Genomic DNA, 14,028 nt, shown 5'->3' on the forward strand with positions numbered 1-14,028 from the left:
CGACAGCACATTTGTACCCCCTGTGAAAGTAAAAAAGCGCTTCCAGATGCAGCGCGGATACAGTCAGCGAAATGGTGGGAGGATAGAACCACAAGAAAACAGAGCTGGCAGATAAGAGAAGTATCAGCCATGAAGCAGAAAGTGATAAGCGAAAGTGTTGTTCCTATAGGCACGATGATGATAGTCTCGGAGACGCATCATGGAGCGGCTTATTAGCGGAGAGGACTCGTAGCTCGTGCGCCAGCTGTCAATCATCAGCGTGTATAGGAAGAAACACGTCTGTCCAATCACTCCGATCAAATGCTCGTAATTCAGATGTAGGAAATCTGCCTGTCAACACCACGTGTAAAAATAACATGAAAGGATTCACTGTCAGTCAGACTTTCTTTTCAAAAGGCACAAATAACCAGGATACGTATTATCCAGTGTCTGATTTCTTACATCAATTATTAATGTTTCTTCCTCCGTAAGCCGTTTGGGGTAAAATAAAACTGCTTCTCCACGGAGCATTTTTCTTTCTTGGTGGAGAACGAGTGTCATCAGGCTCAACCCTCGCCGTCTTTGAGTTCGGGCCGGCGGCGTCGCCCCGCGGCGCCAACCTGGAGACCCGCGAGCCCGCAACTCGTTTATTTTCTTCTCGCCTCGTGCGCCTTCCCGCGAAGAAGATTATTGTGCTACCGATAAAGCGTTTAAAGTTGCCGCAAGGTCAACGTTATTCCTGCTCCAGATAAAGCAACACATGGAGACCGGGGCGCTCTGCTCGGGGGCTCTGAAGACAGCTGATAAAACTGCACTGGGGTGGGGTGAGGGGGGGGGAGGAGAGAGTAGGATTCTTAAAAAAGATAAGAGAGCGAGGAAAAGAAGAAGAAGAAGAAGAAGAGGAGGAGGAAGAGAGAGTTTGGGGAGGGGAAGACGGATCGCCGGCTTTCACAGCCAACAGGACGTCATCTGTGATTGCTGCAGGCCACCCACACAGGAACAGAAGCAGCGACAGGCCGTTTACTTATCTACCTCGGCCTACTGAGCCTCGGGGGTCGAGGATTATTAGAGATAAATGTTGCATTTCCCCTCTCATGTGAACCACAATGCTGTATCAGTCATTGTCCTGTTTATGTTCGCTTTTTACAAACAAGTCTGGGCTTCAATTTGAAAAAAAAAAAAAAATGCATCTTCCAGGTTTTCTTAAATAAAAGCAAACGAGTGTTAACTCTAAATATGAACAGAGGGAATTTGCAACGGTGTCGGCGGTTTTAGTTGTTTCAGCTGCAAACTACGTTTTTATCCTCCCAGTTGATTAGATTAGTTTGTACACTACATTCAGCATGAGGCGTTGTTGTACAACAAAGCAACTCTGCCCTCTTCAGTGTGAAAGGAAAATTGCACAAAACAGCGAGTTCGGCTTCGACTGGAGAATTGATAAGAGATCAGGTAGAAAAAATAGTAACACTGTGAAATTACAGCTTATTTCTGTCAAAATTTTAAGGTGTCTCATTATTCTTGTTGAAAGAAAAAAAAATAATGTGATGAATTTTAAATGCTTTGAATCACCTTTAAAATCATAATGTAGCTTATCTCAGACTTTGAAATAAAACATGTGTTGATCCCCAGCACTGCATCTGCATTAAATGTCAATCCAATATGAATGCAACAAAATGAGGGAAATCACAAGGTTTGCAGCCCAATTGAGCACCTTTGAACATTAAATGAGTGCGTGCACGCGTTAACACTTTAACGTGAAGCTCGCGTGATTGCCTGATAAATATATCTAATCAGTTCAGAGGAAAATAACAGCGTACAGCGAGGTGCCGCTGACCTTATTTGTAGGGGGACAAGAACACTTTCCACTGCGGAGCGACACAGATCAGGGGAAGTAGGGTTCAGTGAGTGTTTCAGCATCTTCCAAGGGGCCGTTTTATTTGCCATCTTGTATCAAGAGCTCCAGGATTACTGTGCTCAAGGAGCTGTGAAATCTCTTCCGGCACCTCGAGCCACTGAAACAACTGGTGTCCGCCTCTCCTATCACAGAAACACACACTGGCCGGCGTCCATCCTGAATAACAAGGAGACAACCCCCCTCCCTCCCCCCCATCCCCCCGGACCCCCTACATCCCTCACACACACACACACACACACACACACACACACACACACACACACACACACACACACACACACACACACACACACACACACACACACACACAAACCTCTGTCTCTCTCTGTCTGACGCACACACACAGTCAAAAGAATTGGGACCTGTCCTTTTTAGACTTTCTAAACACTAACCTGACATGCCACCAATCCAATTTGTGTCAACTGCGGTCCGTCCACCCATCCCCTCCACAACAAAAACAGCAATTTGTGTTGACAGCAGTCAGGAGAATACTTACTTGACACATAACCTTCCCTAAAACAAATGTCACCGGCGATGGCACAGCCCGTCTCAGCTGACACAAGCCATGTCCTCTCTTTTAGCGGAGGCGTTTCAAAAACTAAAGATGACACATGAACAGCAGAGGAATTCACTTAAAGCACACAAATAGAATTGTGAGATCGTGTTTCTAATTTGTTTTTAATTTGTTTTTTAGTCTGGATGACAACGTGGTGGATTTATGTGATATAAGAAAACATATTTGCGCTCTTATTGAAGATTGTCCAAGATAACACCACGTAAAAACGTGTATTTTGGAGGGTTTAGACTCCCTTGTGATGTATAATTGAAAAAAATAAACAGGCTGTGCCCAACCCAAGGAAATATTCCTAATATATAAAGAAAATTGTTCCCCTGTAAAGTGTTCGCATCAAAACCAGTGCATTCATTTTTAATTGAACAACGCAAAGATCACAGAGAGCGCTGAAACATACATAAACACACACCGTCCCAACAATTCATGAAGAGGTACGGCTTAGACCTGTCACAAACATTTAGCATACTCATTGGAATCTTTCCATCTGTGTAAAAACAGCTGGACAGAAATGTTAACATTTCCACATCATTTTCCGCTGTTTGAGGTTAGATCGTTACTCTTTTGATGACGTCGTTGCATTTAATGGCACGGGAGTTGATATTTAGCGCCGACAACCATTTATCTTGAGGCGCCTGAACCTCTAAGTTTTGACCGACTGTATTTCAATGAGCATCTATCGACACAAACATCAGTGATTTTAGTTGCGAAGCCAAACACCAACAGCACTGCTGTGGGAAGATTTTGAATTTTAGCCAGAGGAAAAAGGACAGGCCAGTAACCTGGAGGGGGCGAGCTGTTGGATTTACAGCAAAAAGCTTGCAGTCAAAGTAAGACGAAAAGAAAAAGACAATCAAATTTAGTTGTATACTAAAATCACCTTGTTTTAAAGTTACATTTTTATGTTCGCTGAGGCTAAATCAGTCCAGCAGTGGTTGTGGGGAGCAACTACTGGGTTGTTTTAGCCAAAACATTTGTGCAATTTTAAGGAACCAAAGCTCCACTGATTGTTTTCCCTCAGAACGTCACAGTCACACTCGCTGTTGACAGTCTGACCCTCGGGGGGGCGACTTCGCGCCGCACGACTCCCTCAAATGTCAAAGAAAACCCACCTGGTTGCTCCTGACCTGACGCACTGTCTTCGGTCTTGGACCAACAGGAAACAGGAATGCCGAGAGATTTTACTCTGAACCACAAATGTCATCCCGCTGCTGGCAATAGAGGTAAGAGAACCACTTAGTTCATTAGGATTCGCCAGAGGAACCATGAAACATTTCATCAGTGAATGTGAACAGAAGGTTACAGCAACAAAGGTTTCAGGTTACAGCAGAAAAACCTTCTGGTTATGTTGAAAACCGTTTTTTTTTTTTTTATCAAGTATTAGAGCCAGTCTTTTGTACGTGAGTCCTGGCTGTCACTGCCTGACTGCAACAAACTTTTCAATGACTTTTGTATTAAAACTTCCATCTTCCTTCCTCTTAATAATTGTATTTTTCGTGGGTTCATTTGCATTTCAAAGCATCGCGCTCACTCTTTTCTTCTAAACTTCAGGAGACAATGCTGCACCAAAAAAACACAAAAAAAAGACAACAACTTGAAAATTGAAGCAAAGAAAGACGACCTGCATTTGTGATTGCACGCCGACGGCCAATCGGCAAGCTGAGTCACGAGTGTAAATCAGGAATGGCTGCTGGATCTGCCTCATCCTGTTGGCGAGCCGCTGATTGTCCACGGTTGGGGTTGGGAATGGGAGGAGATGGGGGTGGGTGTGTGTGTGTGTGGGGGGCGGGGAGGTAGACGGGGGTAACAGTGGAGCCAACGAGATTCATGGCCTCTTCTTGCAGAATCTTGTGGACTGATTACATGTCCAAGAAAATGCACACGGCAAACGGATATTAAATCAGCGCAGCTTATTGCCATGCCGGTACAGGAACCGGGCCTGAGCGCGGGCCAAATGCATCTGCAGCTAACCCCTATAAACACTCGAGGCAGTGGCAGAATTACATTTCTATGGGGGGAGGGGGGGGGCTTCGCACGTCCTTTCCGTTGCAATGATTAATAGTGATGGTACCATAAATTGCTCCGTCTGAGAATCTGTTGTTTTGCGCCGGGAAGCCTCTCTCTGCTTTTGAGGGCAGCGGTCGGATAAGCATGTCAACAGAATCCGTGCACTCACCCCTGCAGGAGGGGCCGAGGTTTGATCCGTCAAAATCTGACCGTCTGTCGCCAAGCACGGACTTTTGATGTGAAGCTAAGCTCTCCAAGACAAAGATTAAACACCGAGAAATCTGGCGGCATTATCTCATTTCATCTCTAACCCCGTGTGCTGTGACGGCGTTGTCTGCTGTCATCTGGACAAAAAGGAGTCTCTATTTTTAGCCGACTGCGGGGCTTATAGTCGCACTTCACTCCGGTCCCCTGACCGTTCTCTGAATCTGTCTGAATCATTGTTCAAAGTTGAGTCAGACGTGTGTAATGCGCGACCGCATGGTCTCTGCTCGCAGCGTTGTCCCCACAGGACTACAGTACATGACCGAATGTATTTTATTCCATCGCATTGCACAGCATCAATTTATGGATGAATAATGGAAAAAGTTGTTTGCCTCTTAAAATCTACTTAATTTGTTAATTCGTCAAATTTGTGTTTTAAGGGATTTGGTTTGAGCTTAATCTTAAACGAAAGCTTAAATTAGCTTTGACTTTGTGATTTTAACGTGGTTGTTTTTTCTGTGTAGTGCTTGTGTAATTTCCCATTGAATATCTTTACATAGTCATGTGCCCCTCCAAATGTAATTAACTCTTTTAATTGATAGTCCTTGATTCACCTAAACGATTCTTTTATCTAAACATAAATAGTTTAAAGGGTTATACCTCTGAAAAGGTCTTCAAATGTCTGAAGAAACGTCTAAATGTCTTAAAGCTGCATTAATGAATTTTTGGCCACTAGGGGGCAAAATATAATTAAAGGTGGCAAACACACAAACACACGATTTGGGGCTTTTTTGGGGGGCAAATAGTTGCTTACTTCAATATCCAGCAATCAGTATTTACTTGAGGTTGGCGCCTCCGAACAAATGTTCGTCCAATATTTATTTACTGGCAGGTTATCTTTTCTTAGCTCTGAGAAACAGACTTGCTATCTGTTAGATGACAGGCAAGAGAAATTTGCCATTTGGGAAGCAGCTGTTTTATATTATTTTTGCCCGAATCATCTCAACTTTAAAGTGAAATTGTGGCAATAACATCAAATTAATGAGTGTTGGCAAAGGTTTTTGATAACTGCAAACATTAAAAACTGCCAACTGTTTTTTAATAATGCCCCCAAACGCCCAAATTGTTTATATTGATGAAAGTGCCCCTCCCCAAAATATGTTTTACATTTCCACAGATTTTTAAGTTTGAAAAATATAATTCAGTACAATCTTTACAACCAATATTAGTTCTTAATAGGCCTTGATTTTCTCTCCTGTAGCCACGGCTCAGTCCTTCGGACCTGATCTGTCTTAAGCAGATCTGGATTTATCCCAGGCTCTCCTGACTGCAGTCAGTTCTGACTAACAGTTTTATCAACACATAAAAACAGAGAATCTGACAGCAGCTGAGCTCTATTTCTGACTGAAACTCACACAGAGTGAAAAATCACAATGAGACATACTTTACTTATCTGCAGGATAAGTGTTATAGATTTTAGTGTTAGCTTATTGATGAACTGACTAAAAAAATGTGAATTATTACGCTCTTTGCCAATTGCCTGTTAAGCAGAAACGCCACAGCACTCAATCATGCTGCGGCCGACAGCAACGCTTTGATCAATGGAGACTGCGGTTCTTTCAACTTTGGGCTACTTAGCCCGAAGCGACTGCAAACCGAAAAGAAAACACGATCACGAGCAGAGAAACTCACAAAACAAACAACTGAAAGCTCACCACTCGCTCTCCTCGAAGGCTGAGACAAGACGACAGAAATGAAACGATGTGTTAAAAATATAACAACTGACAACAGTCTGTTTGCACTTCGGTTTTCAAAGCTGGCAGAAAATAAATCAAAAAGGAAGACAAACAACTGAGCTTCAATAGGATTTCAATTAAAAATCAAATTACAGACACTGCTTAGTAAAATACTCATCAAATAAAGAGTCATTATAACACAATCCCATTAAAGTACTTTTCAAAAAAAGTCAATCTGAAATCTGAGTCAATCAAAGAGGCTGATTCTTAACCAGAGTCTCTCCACAGGAGGAAGAGGAGGCGGCGTCAGACAACCTGTCTCATCACTCACTTTTTACACGTAAAATTAAACACATATATTCCTGAAAGCTGTCAGTGTGCCTCTTCAGGAGTGTTTGTCAAACGATCAGGAAGCTTTCGAGCGTCTCCTATGTGAAAATGTGTGTTTTTATCCCCATATTTAGACGATAATGTGTCTCCTTTTATGTCGTTTCACTCGAGGGTGGTCGTTTTCGAACAACCCTCGACCCTTGACCTCAACCCTTTTAGTCTACATGTACTTCGTGTCCGTGTGGGCTTTCCTCGACCGAATCCAACGACACAAACGCAATCAGGTGGGACTCGAGGAGATGAATTGCTGATACGCGTGAGCGTGGCGGTTTTCTGTTTTCGTATGCCGGGATTGACTCTGACCCAGCGTGACCTCGACGAGGAGGAAATGACGCGGATAAATGGAGTCCGCGGAAAGACCCTCGGCAGATCTCTATCGCAAACGGTGTTAAACCAGAAGAAGCGATGTCAACGCATACCCCACGCTGGCTCCAATTTGTCAAAGTGAGGCCTAATGACAACGAGATGTGCGATATAGATCACACTTAATGGCGGCTCGTTCTTTTCCCAAAGACAAATTACCCGCTGAGAACAAAATCCATTTTAAGCTTCTCTTAAAATGTCCTAATCATCTGATGTAGTACCTAACAACCGTCCGTGTATGAGTTTCAGCTCCCTGTGAAGTTGTGATACTTCACCGATATCGCAGAATATACATTCACCAAAAACATAAAGGCAACTCTTTTGTTTTTGCTCTCATTTTTTTGAGTTGAAGTTCAAGATTTAAGACTTCTTTTATGCACACAAAAGGTTTATTTCTCTCAAATTATGTTCACCGATTTTGAAAAAAAAAAAAAAATCGGTGTTTGAGAGCGCCTCAGCGTTGCCACGGTAACCAGTCCAGTGGCGCATTAAACGGCATGAATGTTGCACAGATGTGCGTTGGACTGGTCACAATAAAAGGCCACTCTTGAATGTACAGTCGGACCACACCCCCGGTCACGGAGCTGCATGTGGATTCCCGGCCCCACCGACAGTTCGTTGTCTTGGGTCTCCATGCTGCCCTTTTCCCCTCTCTGCTCTCCCCTCACTCCAACCGGTCGAGGCAGACGGACGCTCACTCATCAGCCCGGCTCCGTCGGATGTTTTTCTCCCCGTTAAAAGGGGAGCTTGCTTTTTTCCGATTCCCACCAACGTCCAGCAAGTTCGCGCAGCCACCGAAGAGGAGTGGATCAAAAGGAGTGTTTTATCTCGTGAAAAATAGGAACAAAAACAAACGTTTTCCCATTCATATTTTTGTCGAGTGTACATTCAATGCCGAGGGAACTGCACAGATGTTATGGAGGCCTTTCCATCGCATGCATCGTAGATTAGACGGTTCTGTGGTGCTCAGTCGTGCGAATACGTCCACCAACAATTTGTCAACAAGTGCCCGTTCCACACGTCGGCATTTCATCGCGGCTTGAAATGTTTTTCCACGCCTCATTACCGACCTGTTTTACATGAGGGAGTCGCACACATTTTCCTGACGGCGCCGGAAACAGTTTGTGATTTAAGCTGTTTTTGAATTCATGTCACCTTTAAAGTGTTGCAGCCTATTATCATATCTTCTGGCGAGCAGCTTCAAACAGCATTTTCGTCCATTTGTTCGTGTCTTTCTGCAGCTGTACTTGAAAAACACGGAGCTGTTCCATCTGAGTCTGCATATGAGCTGAGACTCCTCTGTGATGCTTAATTAGTCCGGTAATAGAAGACGTAACGCTTTTTCTATCTAAGATCATAAAATCTAATTATGACGCAAATGCATTAAGATGTTATGTGCCTTTAAGTGGCTATTGCCATGGCAACGATCAGGCCAGCCAGTGGAAATCGGTTTTGCTCTCGCCTCCCGAACCAACCTTTGGGGAAGGTGCGATAAGTCCAATACGGGTGATGTTAAACTTCATCTACTTTAAAGAGAGACGATTCTTAGATCGCAGATCTGAAAACGTGTAATCTACATACGGACTCTCTCGGATGACGATGATGGACGAAGGCGTCTCACAACAGGAAGCATCCGGTCTCACAGAAATGACTGCGGTTGGACATTCGGTCTGCTTTATCCGATCCTTCTTATCACGTATAGCGATGCCGTGAGCAGGTGTTTGAACTCTAATTCTATTCTCCACATCTTTTATAACACTTTCTGCCTTTGTGTCTGAATATTATGCACTTCGGGGCAAAAACTCCTGATTTCTTTTGATGGCTTGAATCCATCCTGAAATGATGCATTTTCTCCCTTTGGCTTTGAAAAAAAAAAAATTGGAGTAAAGCACTTCTGTGCTGCCTCATCAGATATCTTCAGATTTGGGATTGATTTCCCGGCCTGTGAGCGTTCTTCGGGCTAACATGATAAAATGGGAACGCAGAGGTCTGAACTAATGCATTTTCTCCCTGCATTTGAAGAGGGGACGGAGAAACGGAAACCTTTGAGGATAAAGGAAGAACGAATCTGAATTTGTGGCGGAGCCGAGCAGATGGAGTGAGATCGGATCCGCCCGCTGGCCACGTGGGATCAAGAACTATGTAGTCATTATCAGTGTCGCAAATAATAACACCACAATAACAGTAAACCAGACTGTAAAACTGACTAACTCGGCCTCTGAATGACAATAAGTGCTGATGCTGCTTGTACCTGTTGGTTGAATGCTGTTTGTCATGTTTACCTGAACTGCTGGTAGATAATTGATGATCAGTATCTTCCTCGTGCATCTGGGTTTCTCCACGCAGGAATTTCATCACCGTTCCTGTATTTATAAAGAGATACAACAGGATGAATTGGCACAGACACGCAGAGTTAAATATGTTTTTAAGATACTCAACCTTCAGGACGTAACTGGGCGACGAGAAAGTTGAACCTTTAGTTTGAATACAGTAATCAAACAGTTATGACAGCTTGTTATTACTCGAACCTAATAAACACGATAAATAGGCAACAATTGTTTTCCTTAATCTGAATAAAAACGTTGTAATCCATGACAGATTATTTTAAATACAAACCTAAATATGACATTTTTTTTTATTTAAAGACATCTTAATTGTCTTCTGGTGGTTATTACTTGATTTCACCAGCAGGTGTCAGCCTACACCATACATCAAAACCAACCTAGTATCCCGTACGCTCGACACCTCACGTGATTTTAATTTGAAAAGCGGGCTTAAGACATTAAAGGGATACAGGAAGTTTCGGCATTCAGCCAACCAATGGCGACGTCATCCGTTAGTCACGTGGTAAAAAATGTAATTGGTGTTACACGGACAGTAAAATCTGTCACGGTGCATCTGTCACATGCAGTCGAAGGGTAAGTGTCTGTGTAAACGTACCGCCTACAAGTTAGTAAGAGTATATCTTCCGTTTACTACGCGGTAGTATTTCGCAATCATGACGATTTCTAGCATTGGCTACCTGGCTGAGGGTGTTTCCTCACAAATTTGACAGTATTTTAAGCATTAACATTTGAAGATTTAGCTGCAAAGCGATGCACGAGCAAAATCCTGCAGTGTCATCTTATTTTTTTTTTTTATCTTCTCACATATTGAACGTGTCTATCACAAACTTTCTTGCCTCCATTGATATGTAGCAAATAAAATATAAAACCATTCAATAAAAATTTAAAAAAAAAAGAAGGTTAAAATGAGACACAGACTACATTTACACCCATCAAATGGCAAATAAAGCTTTGAATTCAAATGTTTGCCACGCTTCCACCTTCGCGTTGATGACGTAAGGACGTCCACAACGCGGCTTGCGTCGGGAACTACTTCCGGTGGTCACGTAAGGTAGGCATGATGCGTAAACATTACAAACAAGTGGCAAAAGCGAGCGTACCGCAACAGAGTGGGTGACGCGTAACTTCAGAGCCGCTTGGACACTAACCGCGTGTTTCGTCCAGGGCAGAAGCTCGATGCTCTTTTTAGCCGTGTGTTCATTTTTCACCATGTTTTTTCGGGTAGGATGTCTTTCCCGGGCGGCATGGACCGGCTGCCGAAGGTCATTCCCGCCAGCTTGCCTTACAAGTAACAGCTCGTTTGCTCATCAATAAATCAACCCAGAGTAAAAACAACAACAACAACAACAAAAATAATTAAACATGTCTGCACGCGTAAAAAAAACAACAACAACAACGGGTACAGTCGTCGTTGGTGAATTATACAACATGGTTGGACATCTTTGTAGGTTCGCCAAAAAGCTGCGTAAGAGTGTACGCGTGGTTCATGATAAAGTCAAAGCATTTTAAGCTGAATCGACTTAAAAGTGACTTTCTCGTTGACTGATACGTGCGATTTTTCTATTCGTGATTGAGTGCGTTCCTCAGACAAATTCGGCATACGTATCATCCATCAATATTGCATTATTTCTTAAAATATCAACCATCATCTTTGCGATGCCTGTCAACGTTAACCGACGTTGGCTTTCCCTGTCGCAGTGAGCGCTTTGGCTGTGGGCGGTAGCTAAGGAAGCAGAAACGTCTACGTTTTTATTTTTATTTAAACAGGCACGTAATGCATTCAAACAAAAAGACGGTCACGTTTCATTCATCATTTTTAATATCAAGTTTTGTGACGCGTCATTTGTTCCCTAATTGGCGTGCCGCGCGCCCACATCCAAACTCTCCGTCTGCGCACCAGCGCAGTGAAAAGCATGTGTGCTCCTAATCCAAGGATTAACTAAGGTTTCGCTAAAAACCCTTAATTGTACGCGTAGCCGAGGCGTTATAAGAAGTAAAACGGTGCTGGTGAAAAGCTGGTTTTTGTATCTGACTGTGACAAAGGACATGGGTCTCTCCAGAGCAGCAGTTCTCCTTCAGTTAGTTGTTTTGATGGGAATTGTCTGCCTTCAGTTCGTCTCTGCCTTTGCTTCCTCCACGTGTCTAAGGTTACTGCGTGGACCTGCGCATGTATTCTGTTTTGTGATAGTTTCCACTGGGTTTTAATGTCAGATTGGTACTGCATGCTCCCAACATTGTGATTTTTGTGTTTTTCAGAATGGGGAATCTGACATCCTCCACTGCTGGGGGTCTGTCTAGCACAACCTGTGTACAATATGTTCAGGTAAGGACGCGTTTGCAGATCTGTTGTTACTTTGGGTCGTAGGACTCTCTTATAACGGCATTTTGACTGCCTTGTGTTAGATAAATATGGTTATTTCTGGTGACACGTCTCCATATTAGGATTTTCCTGGTGTTTTTCTTGCTGTCCACCTCCTTTCCTTGGTTTCTTAGTCAGTTGTGCCTCCTGACTTCTTCCAGTCTATTACCTCCTGTATGGTGGTTGTTTTTTTTTTTTTTGGGGGGGGGGGGGGGGAATATTTTTGAGTTAAAAATCTATAATGAAGTGGACCCAAAAGTAGCATCTGTGACCCCCTCATGTAAACAAACAGAAAATATTCATAAGTTATGATAGACAAGGCCCTAAATGATCCAGAAAGTAACGCAATGTGATGCTGATTCTCCGCCCATTGATGGTTTATTCAACAATCCTTCATTCTTTGAATTCCTTGCCATTGTTGGACTCGCTGATTAAGAATAGGATCAGCAGCGATTTTTGAATTCTTCCTCTATTTAACGAAATCGTTCTCCCCCCCTCGACATTTTAGGAGGTGATAAAGCAGAACTGTGTCGTGATATTTTCCAAGACCACCTGTCCTTATTGTAAAATGGCCAAAAATGTGTTCAATGAAATCGGCGCCAATTACAAAGTGATTGAACTGGACGAGCACAACGACGGGAGGAGACTGCAAGAGGCCTTAACTCAGATGACTGGTGCCAGAACGGTGAGAACCTCGTGGCTTATTTTAGGATCAGAATTTCACATAACTTAAGAGGCATTTCTAATACATTTTTTTTTTTTTTTTAAAAAAGAGCAATCAAAAACATGCATCTCTGACAGCTTGTTTGTTCTGGCAGCTCTGCAGTCCAGTTAAATTTAGGTTGACTTGATAGTGTTTTTGTTGCGGCCGCAGCCAAGAATTAGGACTTTATCTGGACTCCAAATAGCTGAATCCGAGTCAAGACCTCAGAGTATGTTGCATCTGTTTAGACTATAATCTCAACTCTTTTATTATTATTTTTTTTTTTTACTCATTTTCCGTTATGAAATGCTTCTGAAACATATGTGGGAGAAAAGATTACCCATACAGCAAACGCTGTATATACAGTAAGAGCGCTTAACAGGGTTTGAAAGGTACCAGATTGATTTTGAATGAAAATGAGATAAAGAAGATGAGATATTGATTTTAATTTATACGACAAGTACGTGTCTGCGTATTCACGACCCATTCATACACTATTTTTCGCTTTTATTTGACTCCTTTGCAAACTTACTGTTCTTCCTCTACGTCTTTGACTGCTGAGTTGTCGTTCAGGGATTTTTTTTTTAGGATTTAAAATAGAAACAATTCAACTGTTTTTTTTTTTTCCTTCCTTTTTGGTAAAGTTACTTATTCACATCAAAACCAATTTTAGTAGTTTAATTTTTAACACACGATCCTCCAGTACAACTGCCTTGTGAAAAAGGGTACTTTTCTACCGTAAATAGATCTACTCCGCATTAAGCCAAATCTCAGTTTCTAGTAACCCGATCGTCCGCGCTGCGCTGATGCCGTGTGATTCATTCGTTCAGGTGCCGAGAGTCTTCATCAACGGGAACTGCATTGGGGGCGGCTCCGACACCAAACAGCTCCATCAGCAGGGGAGGCTGGTGCCCCTCATCGAGCAGTGCGCTCCCTGCTGTGCCGCGTCCGGCTCCGAAGGCTCAGGCAGCGGACAGTCCGCCAAATGACTAACCGTCCTTTTAATGTTTCTCAATCCTGTACTCGTTAAATGTTTGCTCGACGTCACGCTACAAGTCGTACATCGCTGCAGCTTGACTATGTTATTTATTTGTCAAACGCAGCGGATACTTGATGTTTAAAATACCTACACTTTCATCCAGGGATGTACAGTATTATTATTATTGTTGTTATTATTATTAAAGCCGTCATCTTTCAATCAAAACTTTTCATACTTCTCTTGTGCACAATTGTTTTATTTCGCAATATTACATTCTCAAATAAGCATCAGACATCATTGAACTGTGAACATAATGCACCGATTGATTTTCTATTTTTGCATTTTATTTGAGGTAACTTCCCCGAACCTTGAAAGAGTGAGAGAACTTTAATTTGTATATTTAGCACATTTTATTGCGCTCTTATTACATAATCAGCATGTGAATAAATGTAGTCATTTAGTATTCTTTATTTTATT

At 42.7% G+C, this 14,028-nt stretch overlaps 1 protein-coding gene across 4 annotated transcripts; it reads left to right on the forward strand.

Annotated features, from left to right (window-relative positions):
* The first annotated feature begins 10,541 nt into the window (after window positions 1-10,541).
* glrx2 (glutaredoxin 2) lies at window positions 10,542-14,014 on the forward strand. Of its 4 annotated transcripts, none has more exons than XM_069717375.1 (4): window positions 10,542-10,561; window positions 11,767-11,833; window positions 12,378-12,554; window positions 13,403-14,014. In XM_069717375.1, the coding sequence occupies exons 2-4, from the start codon at window positions 11,768-11,770 to the stop codon at window positions 13,559-13,561; spliced, it is 402 nt and encodes a 133-aa protein (XP_069573476.1). In that variant the 5' UTR covers window positions 10,542-10,561; window position 11,767; the 3' UTR covers window positions 13,562-14,014. The 4 variants fall into 4 exon arrangements, with proteins under 4 accessions (XP_069573476.1, XP_069573475.1, XP_069573477.1 ...); XM_069717374.1 differs by lacking the exon at window positions 10,542-10,561 and adding an exon at window positions 10,683-10,798; XM_069717376.1 differs by lacking the exon at window positions 10,542-10,561 and adding an exon at window positions 10,705-10,772.
* Window positions 14,015-14,028: the final 14 nt, after the last annotated feature.

This window comes from Brachyistius frenatus, unplaced genomic scaffold (assembly GCF_029030835.1).
Source record: "Brachyistius frenatus isolate BFR_SWC_R1_liver_20210118 unplaced genomic scaffold, ASM2903083v1 Contig_173, whole genome shotgun sequence".
In the NCBI taxonomy this organism is placed as follows: Eukaryota; Metazoa; Chordata; class Actinopteri; family Embiotocidae; genus Brachyistius; species Brachyistius frenatus.